Here is a 13995-nt window from a genome sequence, read left to right as displayed (position 1 = left end):
AGGTCCCCCAGGGCATGTTCTGGGGGCAGTAGATAGACTGACAGTCTGGTTCTAGTTCTTCCTTATCAAGATTGTCCCTAGACAGAGTTGTGTTGCCTGTGCCTCATGGGGAGAGAGAGCATCATCTGCCCTAACTGACGCCCGCCCAGGTCCCAGGCTCTGAGAAGAGCCTGGGCTGCCCCACCCCATTCTTGGCCAAGACTCAGAACGGACAGACAGCCCCTGCTCTCTGCTTCTCTGGAAGCGCAACAGCTCTATTTGAAGGAGGAAAGAAAACACACACTCTTCCTAGCCCCATTTTTGTTTTTGTTTTTGTTTTTCCTGAGACTTGGCAGGGAAAGTGGCACAGGCTGGGAGGACTGCCTTGTCCTCCAGGCTCCTCCGGGAAGACCCTCCTCACCGTGAGTGAGGCTGCGAGCCACCCTCCCTCTAACCTGCACTAACTCGCTCTTCCTCTTGTGATTCCTCTCTTCATCACCTGCCTCTTGCTGTCTCACCCTTCCCCTTTGTGTCTCCTCACCCTGCCCAGCAGTGGCTCCTTGACCCTCGGGGCTGTGAGACAGGGTCAGAGCAGCCACTGCACTGCTGCTTGTTTTGTTGTTGTGAGGTTTGGTTTTTTTGTGAGGTTTTGTTTGTTTGGGTTTTTGATGTTTTTTTTTGTTGTTGTTGTTTTTTTTTTTTGTTTTTGTTTTTTTTTGTCTGCAAAGTGGTCATTGTAGCTTCAGCTCTCCTATGCATCTTTACCACACCGACAGCCACCATTAGTTGTCAGAATCTCAATGTCATGCATCAAAGCCTTTGCATGCACAGGTGCCTCGGAGCATTGCCTGACCCAGCAAGGACTCAGAACTAGACAGTGTCAATCTTGTTGGCAACAGTGGCCCAGGTGCCTGCTAAGAGCTCACTGTCCGTTCACCCTCGGGGCCTTGTAAACACACGCCCACCAGAAACCACTGTTAGTGACACTTCTTATGAGAGTCCGAAGAAAGCTGCGTTGTGTAAGTAGCTTTCCTGCTTTGAAAAGGAAGTGTTCGCTCTGGTCACCTGAGGCATGTGGACATCCCTCCCAAAACTGCAGAGATGGAGCGCTTGACTGAAAGTGTGATTGTTCTTGTTTTCAGGGCATAGAACAATTGAAAAAGGAAGAGAGAAGATGGGCTAAAAAAACAAAATGGATGAACATGAAAGCCGTGTTTGGCCACCCTTTCTCTCTAGGCTGGGCCAGCCCCTTTGCCACACCAGACCAAGGGAAGGCAGACCCGTACCAGTATGTGGTCTGAAGGACCCTGACCAGCATTGCCACTCAGACCACATCATGGCACCTCCCATCCGCTCTTGTGAATGTTTAGGCCAAAACTCTTAAAACTTTTTTATGTCTTCAGAAAAATGGCTGAGCATTGCAGAGAAAAAAAAAGTCCTCATGTTTTATTTTTAAAAAAAAAATCATCCTTTCAATTTTTTGATGACTGGAGCTGCTCTTTTCCCTTTTAAAATCACTTCTCTGGCCTCTGTTTCCTCTCTGCTCTGTCAGCATGACTAACGTCGAGGGTGCTGCTCAGGCCCTGCCCCTTCTACTAATTGAATGCCCCTGATGCTGTGTATGGATGAACTGGCCCAGTAGGAAAGCCAAGAGGGCCCTGACCTCCTCCTGCCCACAGGGCAGCACTGGCGCCCGCAGGACTCAGAACCTCTTCGAAGATAATGCTAACCCCTTGAAGCCTAAGGATGAAAAGATTGGGCTGGAGCCATCATAAGGGTCCTTGGTGCAGTGGCCTCCTGCCCAAGTGGACAGTTCGCCTCAGTTTCAGAAATCGATGGGTGTGGGTGTACAGAATGACTTGGGGGAGGTGGGAGAGGTAAAGGGGCCTTTGTATTCTGAATCAGCAATTATGTCACTCTGGCTTTTGGGAAGACTATGAAAGAGATGTTTCCCAGTTCAAAAATGCCTTATACAATCACAAGAGGAAAACAATTTCAGGCAAGCTACAACAACTTTCTACCCCAGTTCCCGCCCTTTCCCAGCAAGATGTCAGTCATTCTGAGGGAAACAGACAACCTCCTGTCAGGATCATCTCAGTTTTAACCGTGTCATGAGCATAGACTTTCTGGAGTTGAAAGTCCTCCAGATGTGCACAGACCTGTGTCTTATGTGTGTTTAGTCTGGGAAGTGGTTGTAGATGTTAGGTAACATTCTTAGAGTTGCCAGGTAGCCCCTACTCACCTGCTTCTCAGCCTGCTACACAGACAAGCTTTCCCATCAGCAGGTACTGCTAAGCAAAGTCACACAGGGAAGAGCTGGTCTTGAGCTAGGGAGGAACCAGGGGATGTAGGAGGTGCTAAGAGAAGACTGCTCTTGAACCCTACAGCCACGTGGAACCTGAGCACCATGAAGTCCCCCAAACCAGTGGGTTTTAAAGCAATCACCACAAAACTCCCTTTTTAGCTTTTGCTTGGGGTGGGGGTGGGGATAAGGTTTTTCATTCTAGTTGTGGGTAGGAAGAAAGTTAATGTAGCCCTGTGGTTTTTCAGAAGTCGGTGGGACGTTCTGCCTCTTCCCAACTCTGTCAGTGCTTCCACATGGAAACAATGCAATAAACCTTTTCCAAACCTGCTTCTGCTCTGCTCTCTCCCCACGGCCTGTGCAGAAGGGCAGGTGGTGTCAGGCTGCAGGCTGAGGGAGTTTAGTTTTGTTCTTAAAGGCTATGGATGGCCTTTCTGCAGGCAGAATTCTCTGCATGAGTTGCTGGTGAGGGTGCCCTATGGCTCCAAGAGGTCAGTCTTTCTGGAGTCTAGGGCCAGAGCCTGCCCAGCAGAGAGCAAAAGCTGTGCCAACAGAAAGTGCCTAGCATCTATACCCACAGTGCGAGGTGCTGTTTTTCTGGGGGGTTCTTGTTGATGGTATCTAGTGATGACAGATGAGGCAACACTGAGGAACTGGCCACCTCCCCTACCTCCGTAGGCTTTGATTTGCCTCGGCTGTGCCGTTTAGGCTGAGATCCTGGGTGTGTGCTCATGTGGAGTTTTACACATAACTATATATCGACATAGATAGGTTTAGATGAAGTTCATAGCATTTGTTCTCCAGGTGCCTTTGAAATTTTGTTTATTTATCTCTTGGTTTATATGAAAGAGGTGTGGCCTGTTCCAGGTTCAGCAGGTTAGAAGGGTCCAGCTGTCCAGCCTTGCTCGAATACTCAGGTTAGATCTGCTGTGGCAAAGAGCAGCTACACTGCACACTGCAGCTATGGTTCTGTTGTCAACATATTCATATTCTCTCTCTCTCTCCCTCTCCCCCCCCCCCAAGACTGGAACTAAGGAAATAGCCTTTAGCCTTTAAGGGCATTTTGTGAATGGCTCTAGCTTTTGCTATGGGGTTTCACAGTAGATGGCACTGCAGGAATTTGAATCCTGAAATTAAAGCTCACACTCTAAATAGGCATGCGACCAGCTTACTGCCCAGGCCCTTGTAAGTCTCCCTCTGCATTATTACAACCAAAGGCTGCAAAGTGGAGGTCCTTAGTGCTCAAACTACAGCAAAAAGGCCTCAAGACAGGACTACCCTAGGGTGGCCTGTGAGTACCATTGCATTCTCTCTGAAGCCAGGAGAATTTTTCTGTGAGCACAGTAGTGACCAAGGCTGTGTGTCAACAAATGACTCTGTCCTGAGTCTTCTGATCCCTTTAGATGGAGTAAAAGGTCTTTCTCCGTGGCCTACTGGAAAGTGAGCCTTTGTCGCCCATCTTCCAGAATGGTAACTGGGTAATAGGAGTGAAGAAGACATGGCCAGTAGACTGGGTAACCCACGTACTTGTCCATTTCTTCATGTCATATCTGCATATTTGCATGAGCTTGGTGACATGTATACAGTAGAAATGTGTGCCCAGTCTTTCCTTAATACCATTTTACCTTTGTAACACTTGGACCTTACAAGACTTACAGGACTAAAGGGTAGCTAGCTTTTGCTCATTCTGACTGAACCACTTTGCATCCTGATGAGAGAAATCTTCCAAAGAAGGCAAATTCCCAAGTGCTTATTAAGGAATACCCATGCAAGACTGGCATCACAGACACTCCACTGTAGAAGGGTGGGCTCGGACTATCCATCCAAACTAAGAAGTTCTCAGTTTCTCTTCTTTCAAAACAAAGTATACCAGTTCCAAAGGGTGAACTAGCCAAGGGACACAAGCAGTTCCAGCAAAAAAGGAGGGCCAGTGGTTTTTTTGCACAAGCTCAGGGCCTCAGAATTTATAGGGATGGGGCTTCAGGTTAGCCCTGCTGCCACTGCTGGTAGGTACAGCAAACTAGTTCCTGGGATGTTATATCTGAGGCCAGCATGCTCCCACTGATGAACCACTGACTCCTTCCACTCTGTTACCTGTGACCTCTTTAAACATGTCATCTGAGTTTGTCTTGACCAATGGCACCTTTACTGAAGAGCCAGCAAGATGAGGGTAGAACCAAGGAACCAACCTTCCTGTGAGGAGTGTGCAGTGAGTTCTCCAGACCACACAGTGTTTGAGCAACCCAACCACTGGCAGTGTTCTGGTCTTCATTTTCCACTGTAGCTTCACTGACGGGGCCAACTGGTTATCTGAAGCCAAGTATGGAGGAGCACGTGTGCAAACCCAGCGAGTTCGGAACTGGAGGCAAGAGGGTCAGTTCAAGGTCATCCTTTGCCATACAGAGAGCTCAGGATTAACCTGTGGTACATGAGACCCTACCTCAAAAAACAAAGACTTCATAAAGAGCCAGGTCTATGTGTCTGTAGACCCAACACTCAGCAAGTTAGGGCCAGAATATGCCTTAAGTTCAGGAGTTCAAGACCAGCCCAGGCAGCACAGTGAGCCTCTGTTTAAAAAAGAAAAGGAAAGAAGCCACTGAACCGCTTGTTCTCCCAAACCTGGCCCTTCAACTCCCTTCTCCCTCCTCTACGCTCCCACGGACAAATAAAAACAAAGGAACGATGACTGGTACTTCTAAGATGGCATGCTAGAAACCCTCTAGGGGAAAGGCGCCATTAACTCTCTTGTGGAATAAAGGACACCTGGAATTCTTCAGCTGGGGTGATGGAGTTCAGCACTTGTCTAACCTCAGTGTGTGGTCTCTGTAGAACATGATCACCTACTCTCATGGTTTCTGTAAGCACTGGATAAAAATGGAAGGTAGAATGGTATGGGCGGGCTTTGGTTTCTGTGTGTGTAACAGCTGCACAGGAGCTGTGATTTTTCCAGTCTGGGTCACCAATGTCTGCCCCTGCCCCTTTCTTACAATACATGACCGCTGCGTGATACTTCAGAGTACTTTGGTTGTGAGTCTGTGCATCTTCTGGGTTGCAACAGGAAGACGTTTCGTGCTGTGGGCTGCAGTAGAAGGGTATGGAGCTGCTGCTCGAGAGAGTTGGTATCATCTGACCAGCTCTCCAGAGCTTGCTGTGGGGATGCTGGCCAGCTTATCTGCTGGCACTGGGGTCCTATTCCAGGAGTCTCACAAGCCCTGAACTGATGCCTGTGGTCCCTGCCACCCTTGGGAGCCTTAGGCCTCACACATTCATGCTGGGGTGTTGGTGCAATGTTCACCGGTCAGACTCTACAGGCCGTTCAGGTGAGGCCGAGGCCTGCTCACTTGTGTCAGTCACTGTTCGCTTGAGCCTGACATGGCTCACACCTGTGAATCTCAGGCTGCAGAACTTTGCCTTCTGGACACCTTTAAGTCTACAACTCTTAGAAAAAGAAGCTCTGGGGTCTGTTTTATGCATCAATTTTCTTAGATTATTTTCTTTCCCTGCTCAAAGCTGACACTCCTGATGTCTATATATATAGCTGCTAAGGAATGTGGGCACACAGGCCAGTTGATCCTAACACACCACTTTACAGTGGTAATCCTGGGCTTGCTCTGCCTCTGCACCTGACTTTGAGACCTACAGAGTGAGGCTTTGTCAGACAATGGGGAAAACACCTGGTGGAGAGAAAAAAAAGCACTTGTCCTGCTTCTGCATAACTTTCTGTTTTTGTTTTTTTGTTTTTGTTTTTGTTTTTTGAGACAGGGTTTCTCTGTAGAGCCCTGGCTGTCCTGGAACTCACTTTGTAGACCAGGCTGGCCTTGAACTCAGAAATCTGCCTGCCTCTGCCTCTAGGATTAAAGGTGTGCGCCACCACGCCTGGCTTCTGCATAACTTTCTAACCAAGCTTGGGCTGCTGTCTCAGCCTCTCGGGAACTTAATACTGACACCTTCACAAGGGGTGTGTGTGTGTGTGTGTGTGTGTGTGTGTGTGTGTGTCTGTGTCAGGACCTGTGTTCCTGGCGGTGGAGGGCATCATCTGCCTGTCTTCATGACCTGCAGAGACTATTAAAACTCTGGTCTTAGCTGATTCTTGTTCTTATTACAAAAACTAATGCTTGCTCCATGGTGAAAACATGAAATGTGGACAAGTCCACAGAAATACACCCCATCTGCAACGGTAACAGCCCCATGGGGGGTGTCCTGTGCAAAGTGCTTCTCCTTAAGGCAAGACACAGGTTGCAGGATGTCCCAGGGTCATGCAAAACATGGTTTCTCAGTGCCACACTTGCAACTTATAGAACTAGTTACTTAGACTGCGTTGCTGCACATTCCAGTTCTCAATTTATCATTATAACTCAGTGTCAATTCTGTCTTGGGTTCTCTTGAACTTCTCATTGTAAAATAATGTCAGACTTATAAAAATCAGCAAAATTGTATATCTTCTGAATGACATTCAGTGTTACCAAAGATAAACATCTTACAACAACAACAACAACAAATTCCTTTCTCTTTTAAGAAAGTAATTTGGAAAGAAAAAGGAGGGGGTGGGGAAAACTTGCAGTCTCCATAGTGGTGCACACCTGTAGTCCTAGCTGTTCAAGAGACTAGGGTGGGAAGATCACTGATTCTCGGAGTTTGAGGCCAGCTTGAACTGTGCGGCAGACCGAAACCCATTCTCTCCTTAAGAACAAAACTCTTACTGTCCTCTACCTCGGGGGAGCTTTCTCTACCTGCCTTTTGTCTTCAGGGATTCCACATTCTACTACTTGTCTCTACCCCATTTCTATCAGTTCCTCAGTCTTAAATTTGTCATGACCTAGATTTTTTTAATTGAGAATAAATTCATATAATGTAATACAAATCATTTAAGTGTATAGTTGGTTCTAAGACACTTACCAAATTCAGGATAAACCACTTCTGTCTCATTCCAAAATAGTTCCACCACAGACCTTGGCCCTGGTGAAAACTGTAGGTCAGTTATTGTTGTCAACTGCTCTTGTGTCGGGTTAGGCAGGAGGGGCACTGGCGTGTTACATTTGTGGTTCCCTGTAACTGGAAACACTTGCTGCTGATCCACTTGAGTCTTGGCAATTCTGACCTTGATGGTTGTGTTAAGTCCATTCCTGGAACGTTTCCCTGCTATAAAGTGACCACTGGCACCTTCCATTATTGATGTCTCATGAAGAGAGCACATGAGATCAGATTATTGGTTATTGGGTTTTTTGGTTTGGTTTGGTTGATTTAAGACAGGATCTCTTTCCCTGGCTGTCCTGGAACTCACAGAGACCCACCTGACTCTGCCTCCACAATCAGCTAAGGTCAGATTCTTTAACTGATAGCTTTTACAGAAGTCAAGAAACGTAAGTCCCTGAGATGTTATGGGAAGAGTGCTAGAGTATTGGTATAGTCAGATTAGTCTGTGTGTCTACCTCTTCCTTACAAAAGGGATATGCCATATTCCAGTTACAGGAGAAAATTGCATGAAAGAGATAAATTAGGACCATAGAAGTCTTCCTTGGGGGTAGAGGGTCTTGAGTCATGATTGAGTGCATCGATATCTGTCTGGGAAACTCAGAAAATTCCCTTAGCTTGTGGAAGAGGTGAAGAAAGCAGAGGCCTGGCTGGGGGCTCAGAGCCTTTGTAAGGATGAATCTGGAGGTCTGATCTCTGTGTATCTATAACTGTTTGGGGCTTTTTCCTACCCATCACCTTCTTTCTGTGGCCTGGGGGCCGAGTCACAGTCAGCACCCACAGCAGGTGAGTGGTCAGCTTGGGAGAGGTCATGTGGAATGTCCACTGCATGAACCCACAGTGGCCTGTGCACCTTCTGGTGCCCACTGCATGTGGCATCTTTGCTTCCCCTCGCATGTTTATCTCCTGTGCTGTATCCTCACCCCTCAGCCTTCCCCATGCCAAGCTTACTGGTCCTACTGTGGGCAAGGGGCCCCTTTTTTAGTGGTTTCTTTTTTTAAGATTTATTTATTTATTTTATGTATATGAGTACAGATGGTTGTGAGCCATCATGTGGTTGCTAGAAACTGAACTCAGGACCTCTGCGTGCTCCGGCCCCACTCACTCCGACCCAAAGATTTATTTATTTATTATTATACACCAGAAGAGGGCATCAGATCTCATTACAGATGGTTGTGAGCCACCATGTGGTTGCTGAGATTTGAACATGGGACCTTTGGACCACTGAGCCATCTCTCCAGCCCCTTCTTAGTGATTTCATAGGTGATAGTCTAGCTCATGCCTACAGAAGCCAAGATATACTTGGCCATTGGGTATCTGGTCCCTGCCCAGGAGCAGACCACTGCCTTTGTAGGAAGGGGTCTGGCAGTACGTGGGTGACAGGCAAATCCAATGCCAGGCCCGCTTGTTCTGCTTCACAGTTTCTGCTCTGCCCTGCAGCCCTAAGGGACTTCAAAAGTGGCCTGGGCCGCAGCAAGCTGTGCCGTCCATATTGAAATTCCCATCCCCTGCTCTGCCAAGGCAAAAGGTGTGTTCATGTAGTACACTGACCTTCTGCCCATTCTCCTTCAGGGTATTGAACGCCTCCAACGAACAAAACAGCCCAGGGAGCAGTCGGGCAGCTGGAAGTCGGTCCAGGAGGCTTTTGGTGGGAACTTTTCCCTGAACTGGTTCAACCCTTTCACCAGACCTTGTCAACCAGAGACACCCATTGATAAGGGCTTGGTACGTCAAGTGTCATCTCTGTCAGACGTGGACAACATGGAAACAGCTGAGAGCCAATTGGAGGCGACAAAAGACAGGGACTCTGTGGAGGTGCTGGATGAATAGAAGTCATGGAGGATAAGACACCAACAGTGGCTGCTACCCTGATGAGTGTTACCAACTCTGTCACCCCACACTTTTTTTTCCATTAGGATTGGGGTCGGGGGATAGGAAGGGCAATAGAGGGTACAGGAGAGTAGGGACTTTCTCTGAGTTCCTCTTAACAGGATGTGCCAAAAGTGATCCAGCAAAGGAAATGGTGACCAGGATGTCGGGGTGGGGGATCCACTTCTGCTTCTTGAGGGCTGTCTTGGGGAGGCTGGGGATCTTGGGGAAGGAATGCTCTAACATCAAGGAAGACCAGCCTGGAAGGCTAAAGAGACTCCAGCCATTTCCAGGAAAGGGATTCCTTGGCTGGCTGACTCGAAATCAACAAAGGAGGGTATGCTGAGCCTGCGGTCAGGGCTTGGGCTTGGTTGAAAGAGCACCCTACATGCATGCATGCATACACACGTACAGAGTCTACCCAAATGGAAATGAGCCTGAGTCATGACAGTATCGCCATCCTATAGATACGAGACTCTTCCCTGAGACAACAAGGCAGTCAGCCTTTCTATAGCCACAAGCATGCATCCTAGAAGAGCTAGGTGAAGACATATATTGAACTCCTGGAAAAAGTCTGTAAGACATGGGGACAGGTGCAACCAGAAATGGCCTCCTTTGCATTTTAGAGCAGCGCCCAAAATGGTGCCTCACAGAAAACTGCATTGCTAGTCCTAATGACATGCCTTATTCCCAACATTTAGAGCTGGCAACTAAACCTCTGTTGCTTTGAGGAGAACCTGGTCCACATGGTTCTGGCTACATAGGGAAACCCTGTCTTAAAAACAATGAAGAACTGCATGGTGGCCAGGACATGCAGACTGTTAAGCCAGGAAGACCCCAGGCACTGCTCTCCCAGGATGAGCTTGGACCTAGTCTGTCCACTGGAGCTTGAGGTATCTGGCTGTTACTGATAGTCTGGGCAGGCTCCTGCACTCCCCAGTCCATTGCAGTGGTGGCTGAAGCGGCAGCTTCTGCAGTCTAACCAGTTAGATAGTCTCAAGAAACACACCCAGCTCAACTCACCCCTTGAACCATTCCCCAGCGTGGCTGCCACTGACCCTGGCAGAGGATTGTATCACAGCTCCTCTAGCTCTGCAAAAGGGCAGGAGTCCTGGGCCAGTGGAACCTGTGACCTCCATGACACGAGTCAATCGAGGTACTGTCTCAGGACCCTGAGAAAGGAAAGCTGTGGGGAGCCAAGTGGTGGTCTGATTCTTGGGCAGCATCCTAGGTAGTGCCACAGTGTCAGCAGGACTTCAGCATTAGCAGATGTGGCCTACTCCACCCCACTGCAAGTGCACTTCCTCCAAGCAGGTCTGCTTTAACATTTATCAGCAATAACATGAGGAACCCAAGTTGTCCCTAATCTTGGCACTATGTGGAAAGACCTGTAGGGCCTCCAACCCCAAACAGACCTGGACGGCCCAGGTGCTGGACCATAACCAGAGATTCCATACCAGGGAGAAATCAGAGCTAGTGACTAGGTCCCCAAGGAGCAGCAGTTAAATTAAGGAAGGAGCTTTGGAGTCAGGATTTGTTAACTGAATGTCCTGTACATTGAGGCTAAAACCAGTCTTGCTTGGGGACAGCTTGACCTGCAGCAGAGATACCTCCCAGCCCACAGCCATTTGTTTCCAGAGTGCTTTTCCTGGAAAGGTTGAAGTGTGCATTTTGCTCCCAGTTTTAGGTCCTCCATACTCCTCAGCTAACCCATTACCATGTCAGGCCTCAGCCATATTTCTTCTGTGTACTGGACAGCCAGGATCATGTAGGTAGTAGTCTGTCCAGCCCTGGGCCTTGTGCCTTCACACCAGAACCCAATGGCCTTCTCTCTATGGCAACTCCTGAGATTCTACTCAGCACTGCAGCTGATAAGAGGAGGCCCAGTGTTTCTGGGCCAGAGGCTGCTTGCACACCTGCCTCTTGCTTTGAATAATAGTTCTTTGGTCTACCTCTGTGGCTAGAGGCGCCAATTTTTTAGCAGGAGATCCTAGCCCAAAGCCTTGGACAACGTCCTTCCTCTCAGGTCTAGTGTGTAAAACAAGTGTCACAAACACTAACTGATCCTCCATGGCCCCAGCATAGACAGAGGTTATTCTACAAGCATGTACCAGACATCTGCACGCCACAGAGGTGGGCATCTGGGCAAAAAGGAGTCAGGACTTGGGGTTTTCTGGTTTCAAGAATGAAGGAAAGATGACAGGTTTTAAATTAACTTGACACAAGCTGAAGGTATTTGAGAAGAGGGAATCTCAATTGAGAAAATGCCTCTGTAAGATTGGCCTTTACACAAATGTGTAGTGCATTTTCTTGATTGATGTAGGAGGGCCAGGCCCATTGTCAGTTATGCCACCCCTGGATGGAAGAAAAAAACATGACGGGCAAGTTATGAGGAGCAAGCCAGTAAGCAGCACTCCTCTGTGACCTCTGCATTAGCCCATGCCTCTAGGGTCCTGCCCTAACTTCCCTCAGATGCAATTAACCCTTTCCTCCCCAGGTTGCTTTAGGTCGTAGTGTTTTATCACAGCAACAGAAACCCTAAGGCAAGAATGGCCTTTAAATACACAAAATACCCCTTATTCAGTGTGTACTGAGTATCTCTGGAACACATGTCCACTTAGAATTACAGCCCTTGAGAGAGGTTGACCATCACGAAGAGGACCCAGACCAAGAAGGCCAACCTGGATCCATGAAATTCAGAGGCAATGAGGTTAAATTAAGCAGCATGCTGGCATAAAAGAAAATTTAACTCCAGACCACTTAGCCATCTTAAAGTTGCCAGAGTTTAATTCAAAGCATAGTGGTATGTGAGCAGATACCTTAACAGCAGAGCAAAGCACAGACTCCCGAGAACAGGGCAGGATACGTTGCTTCTTCAGATGTTGTCACTGGCCATAGACTCTTACTTAAAAAAAGGGTCTACCTCCCATGGCTCATCCAGAGCAAGAGGGCCTCACGCCAGCGTGGGGCCTGCTTCTAAGAGGACAGAGCCTTGGGATAAGAGGGTGTAGTGCCTGACCCAGGACCAGCTCCAAGATGCTTTCTATAAGACTTCCAGCACAGCCTCCAGGCACCCCTGGACTTGATAGAATCCATGGTCTAGATGGAAGATGCCTCCAGCCCTTCTATATCTGGGCTCTGTACATGGTTCTGAATCCAGATGACGGTGGCACTGTCTTCTGAGGCCACAATTCCTAAATATGTATTTGAAATGTTTGCCTGTGACATGTGCCCAGGTTCTCTGGCTCCCTGGAGCTACTGCCTGTGGTGACATCGGCCTTTGAGCTCTGTCTTGCTGGGCTGGCTCTTGAATGTGCCTTCACACGCATAATCAAATTTAACCATCCCTGACCTGAAAGCTAAATGCAATTTAGAAAATGTTAACATGCTTAGCCAAGGCTCAGAGCCAATCAGGGCTCCTGCCTCCATCTCCATGGTATCAAATGTGCTACTTGCTGATGAGAACGACCTTCTCGGCATGAACCTCTTTCACTTGTCTGGAAATAAACTTGACAATGAATTTCTGGGGTCCAGCTTTCACTGGGGTGCATTCCATTTGGAAAGTGATGGTCTTTCCAGGTGGCACTGTCCTAGAAAATTCAAAGGCACACAGTCAGCCAAAAGTGCCACAGAGAGAAAATCGCATTGCATGAGGAACCAGGCAGGCATCCGGTTCCAGTACAGATCTTGGGAAATCCCTGTGCTGCAGAGCCACTGAAGCAGGCCTCCACCTGGAGGGTGGCCACTTGTCTCAGCTGTAAGACAAGATGGCCTGCTGGAATGGCTGTTTTCCAGCTATGCCAGTCACAAACCCTCCTGAGAGCCCTCAGGAACAAATTTTATGATGAATCTACAAGAAAGTGTTGTCTAATCCTAGTATTCAAGATGGCAATACATGAGAGTATGTTAGGCTCTGAGGCCCTGCCCCAATACTACTGAACTGAATGTAGTTTTGTTGTTGTTGTTTGTTTATTTTGGGGTTTGTTTGGTTTGGTTTGAGTTTTTTTTTTTTTTTTTGGAGGGGGGGGATGTTTCAAGACAGGGTCTTTCTGGGTAGCCCCAGCTGTCCTAGAACTCACTCTGTAGACCAGGCTGGCCTTGAACTCACAACGGTTCACCTGCCTCTGCCTCCAAAGTGCTGAGATTAAAAGTGTGCACCACCATCTTGCCAGAATCTGTTCTTTAACAGTGGTCATGGGGAAACAGCATATCTGTGGAAGTGTAAGAAACTTGTCCCAGAATAACAGGAGTCTGCTGGGATTTACCTGGAGGATCTGGACACCTGGTAAGAAATAGGCCCGAGGAACAGAGCATTTAAGTAAAATCCCTTACTAGATATGTTGCCATACCAAAATCAATAGTGTCTGTCTAGTCCATCAGACAGAAAACTGTGAGAAACACCCCTGCACAAAGGCATCAAAGACTCCCACTAGGAATGTGCCCCTTACAAAGAAGACGTGTGGATGCATGGGAACTTATCCCAGGTTCCTGCAAGCTGAGAACCCGCACTGTGATTTACTCTGAACAGTTAAGTGACCCAAGATCACCTACAAAGACAAATGAAACAGCCTATTAGTCGAGAGACTGAGGTATATTTGGGGTTACCTGTATTGTAGACAACGTTTCAGAATACTAGGTGAATGATAGGCGATTTGACAAAGTTGGGGCTCTGTACTATTCCACCCCAGAGCTGAAGTTGACAGTAATAATTATGCAACTAGAACCATAAATTTCAGGAAAAGTGTAGATTATTTCTATATTCTTATAATGACATGAAATTCAGTATCCACAGAGATTAAAATTTTAAGCCGGACAGTGGCGGCGCATGCCTTTGATCCCAGCACTTGGGAGGCGGAGGCAGGCAGATTTCTGAG

At 47.8% G+C, this 13995-nt stretch overlaps 2 protein-coding genes across 22 annotated transcripts in view; one reads left to right on the top strand and one right to left on the bottom strand.

The window, feature by feature from the left end:
- The window catches only part of Zdhhc3 (zinc finger, DHHC domain containing 3), a 47036-nt gene extending 33752 nt beyond the window's left edge, over nucleotides 1-13284 (top strand). For 13 of the 20 annotated variants that reach the window (NM_001372549.1, NM_001372550.1, NM_026917.6 and 10 more), the window contains one exon: nucleotides 1122-7145. In NM_001372549.1, the coding sequence (NP_001359478.1) occupies nucleotides 1122-1280 (159 nt within the window). In that variant the 3' untranslated portion in view covers nucleotides 1281-7145. Of the gene's footprint in view, nucleotides 1-1121; nucleotides 7146-8824 lie in introns of those variants that run through there. The other 7 variants (NM_001372547.1, NM_001372538.1, NM_001372546.1 and 4 more) reach the window with 3 other exon arrangements.
- Tgm4 (transglutaminase 4 (prostate)) overlaps nucleotides 11885-13995 on the bottom strand; it is a 32818-nt gene continuing 30707 nt past the window's right edge. The window contains exon 14 of one of the 2 annotated variants that reach the window (NM_177911.4): nucleotides 11885-12711. In NM_177911.4, coding sequence (NP_808579.2) covers nucleotides 12570-12711 — 142 coding nt within the window. In that variant the 3' untranslated portion in view covers nucleotides 11885-12569. The remainder of the gene's footprint in view (nucleotides 12712-13995) is intronic. The other variant, XM_017313442.2, reaches the window with a different exon arrangement.

Source organism: Mus musculus, chromosome 9, assembly GCF_000001635.26.
Source record: "Mus musculus strain C57BL/6J chromosome 9, GRCm38.p6 C57BL/6J".
Lineage (NCBI taxonomy): Eukaryota > Metazoa > Chordata > Mammalia > Rodentia > Muridae > Mus > Mus musculus.
This window is presented reverse-complemented; position numbering and strand designations above follow the sequence as displayed.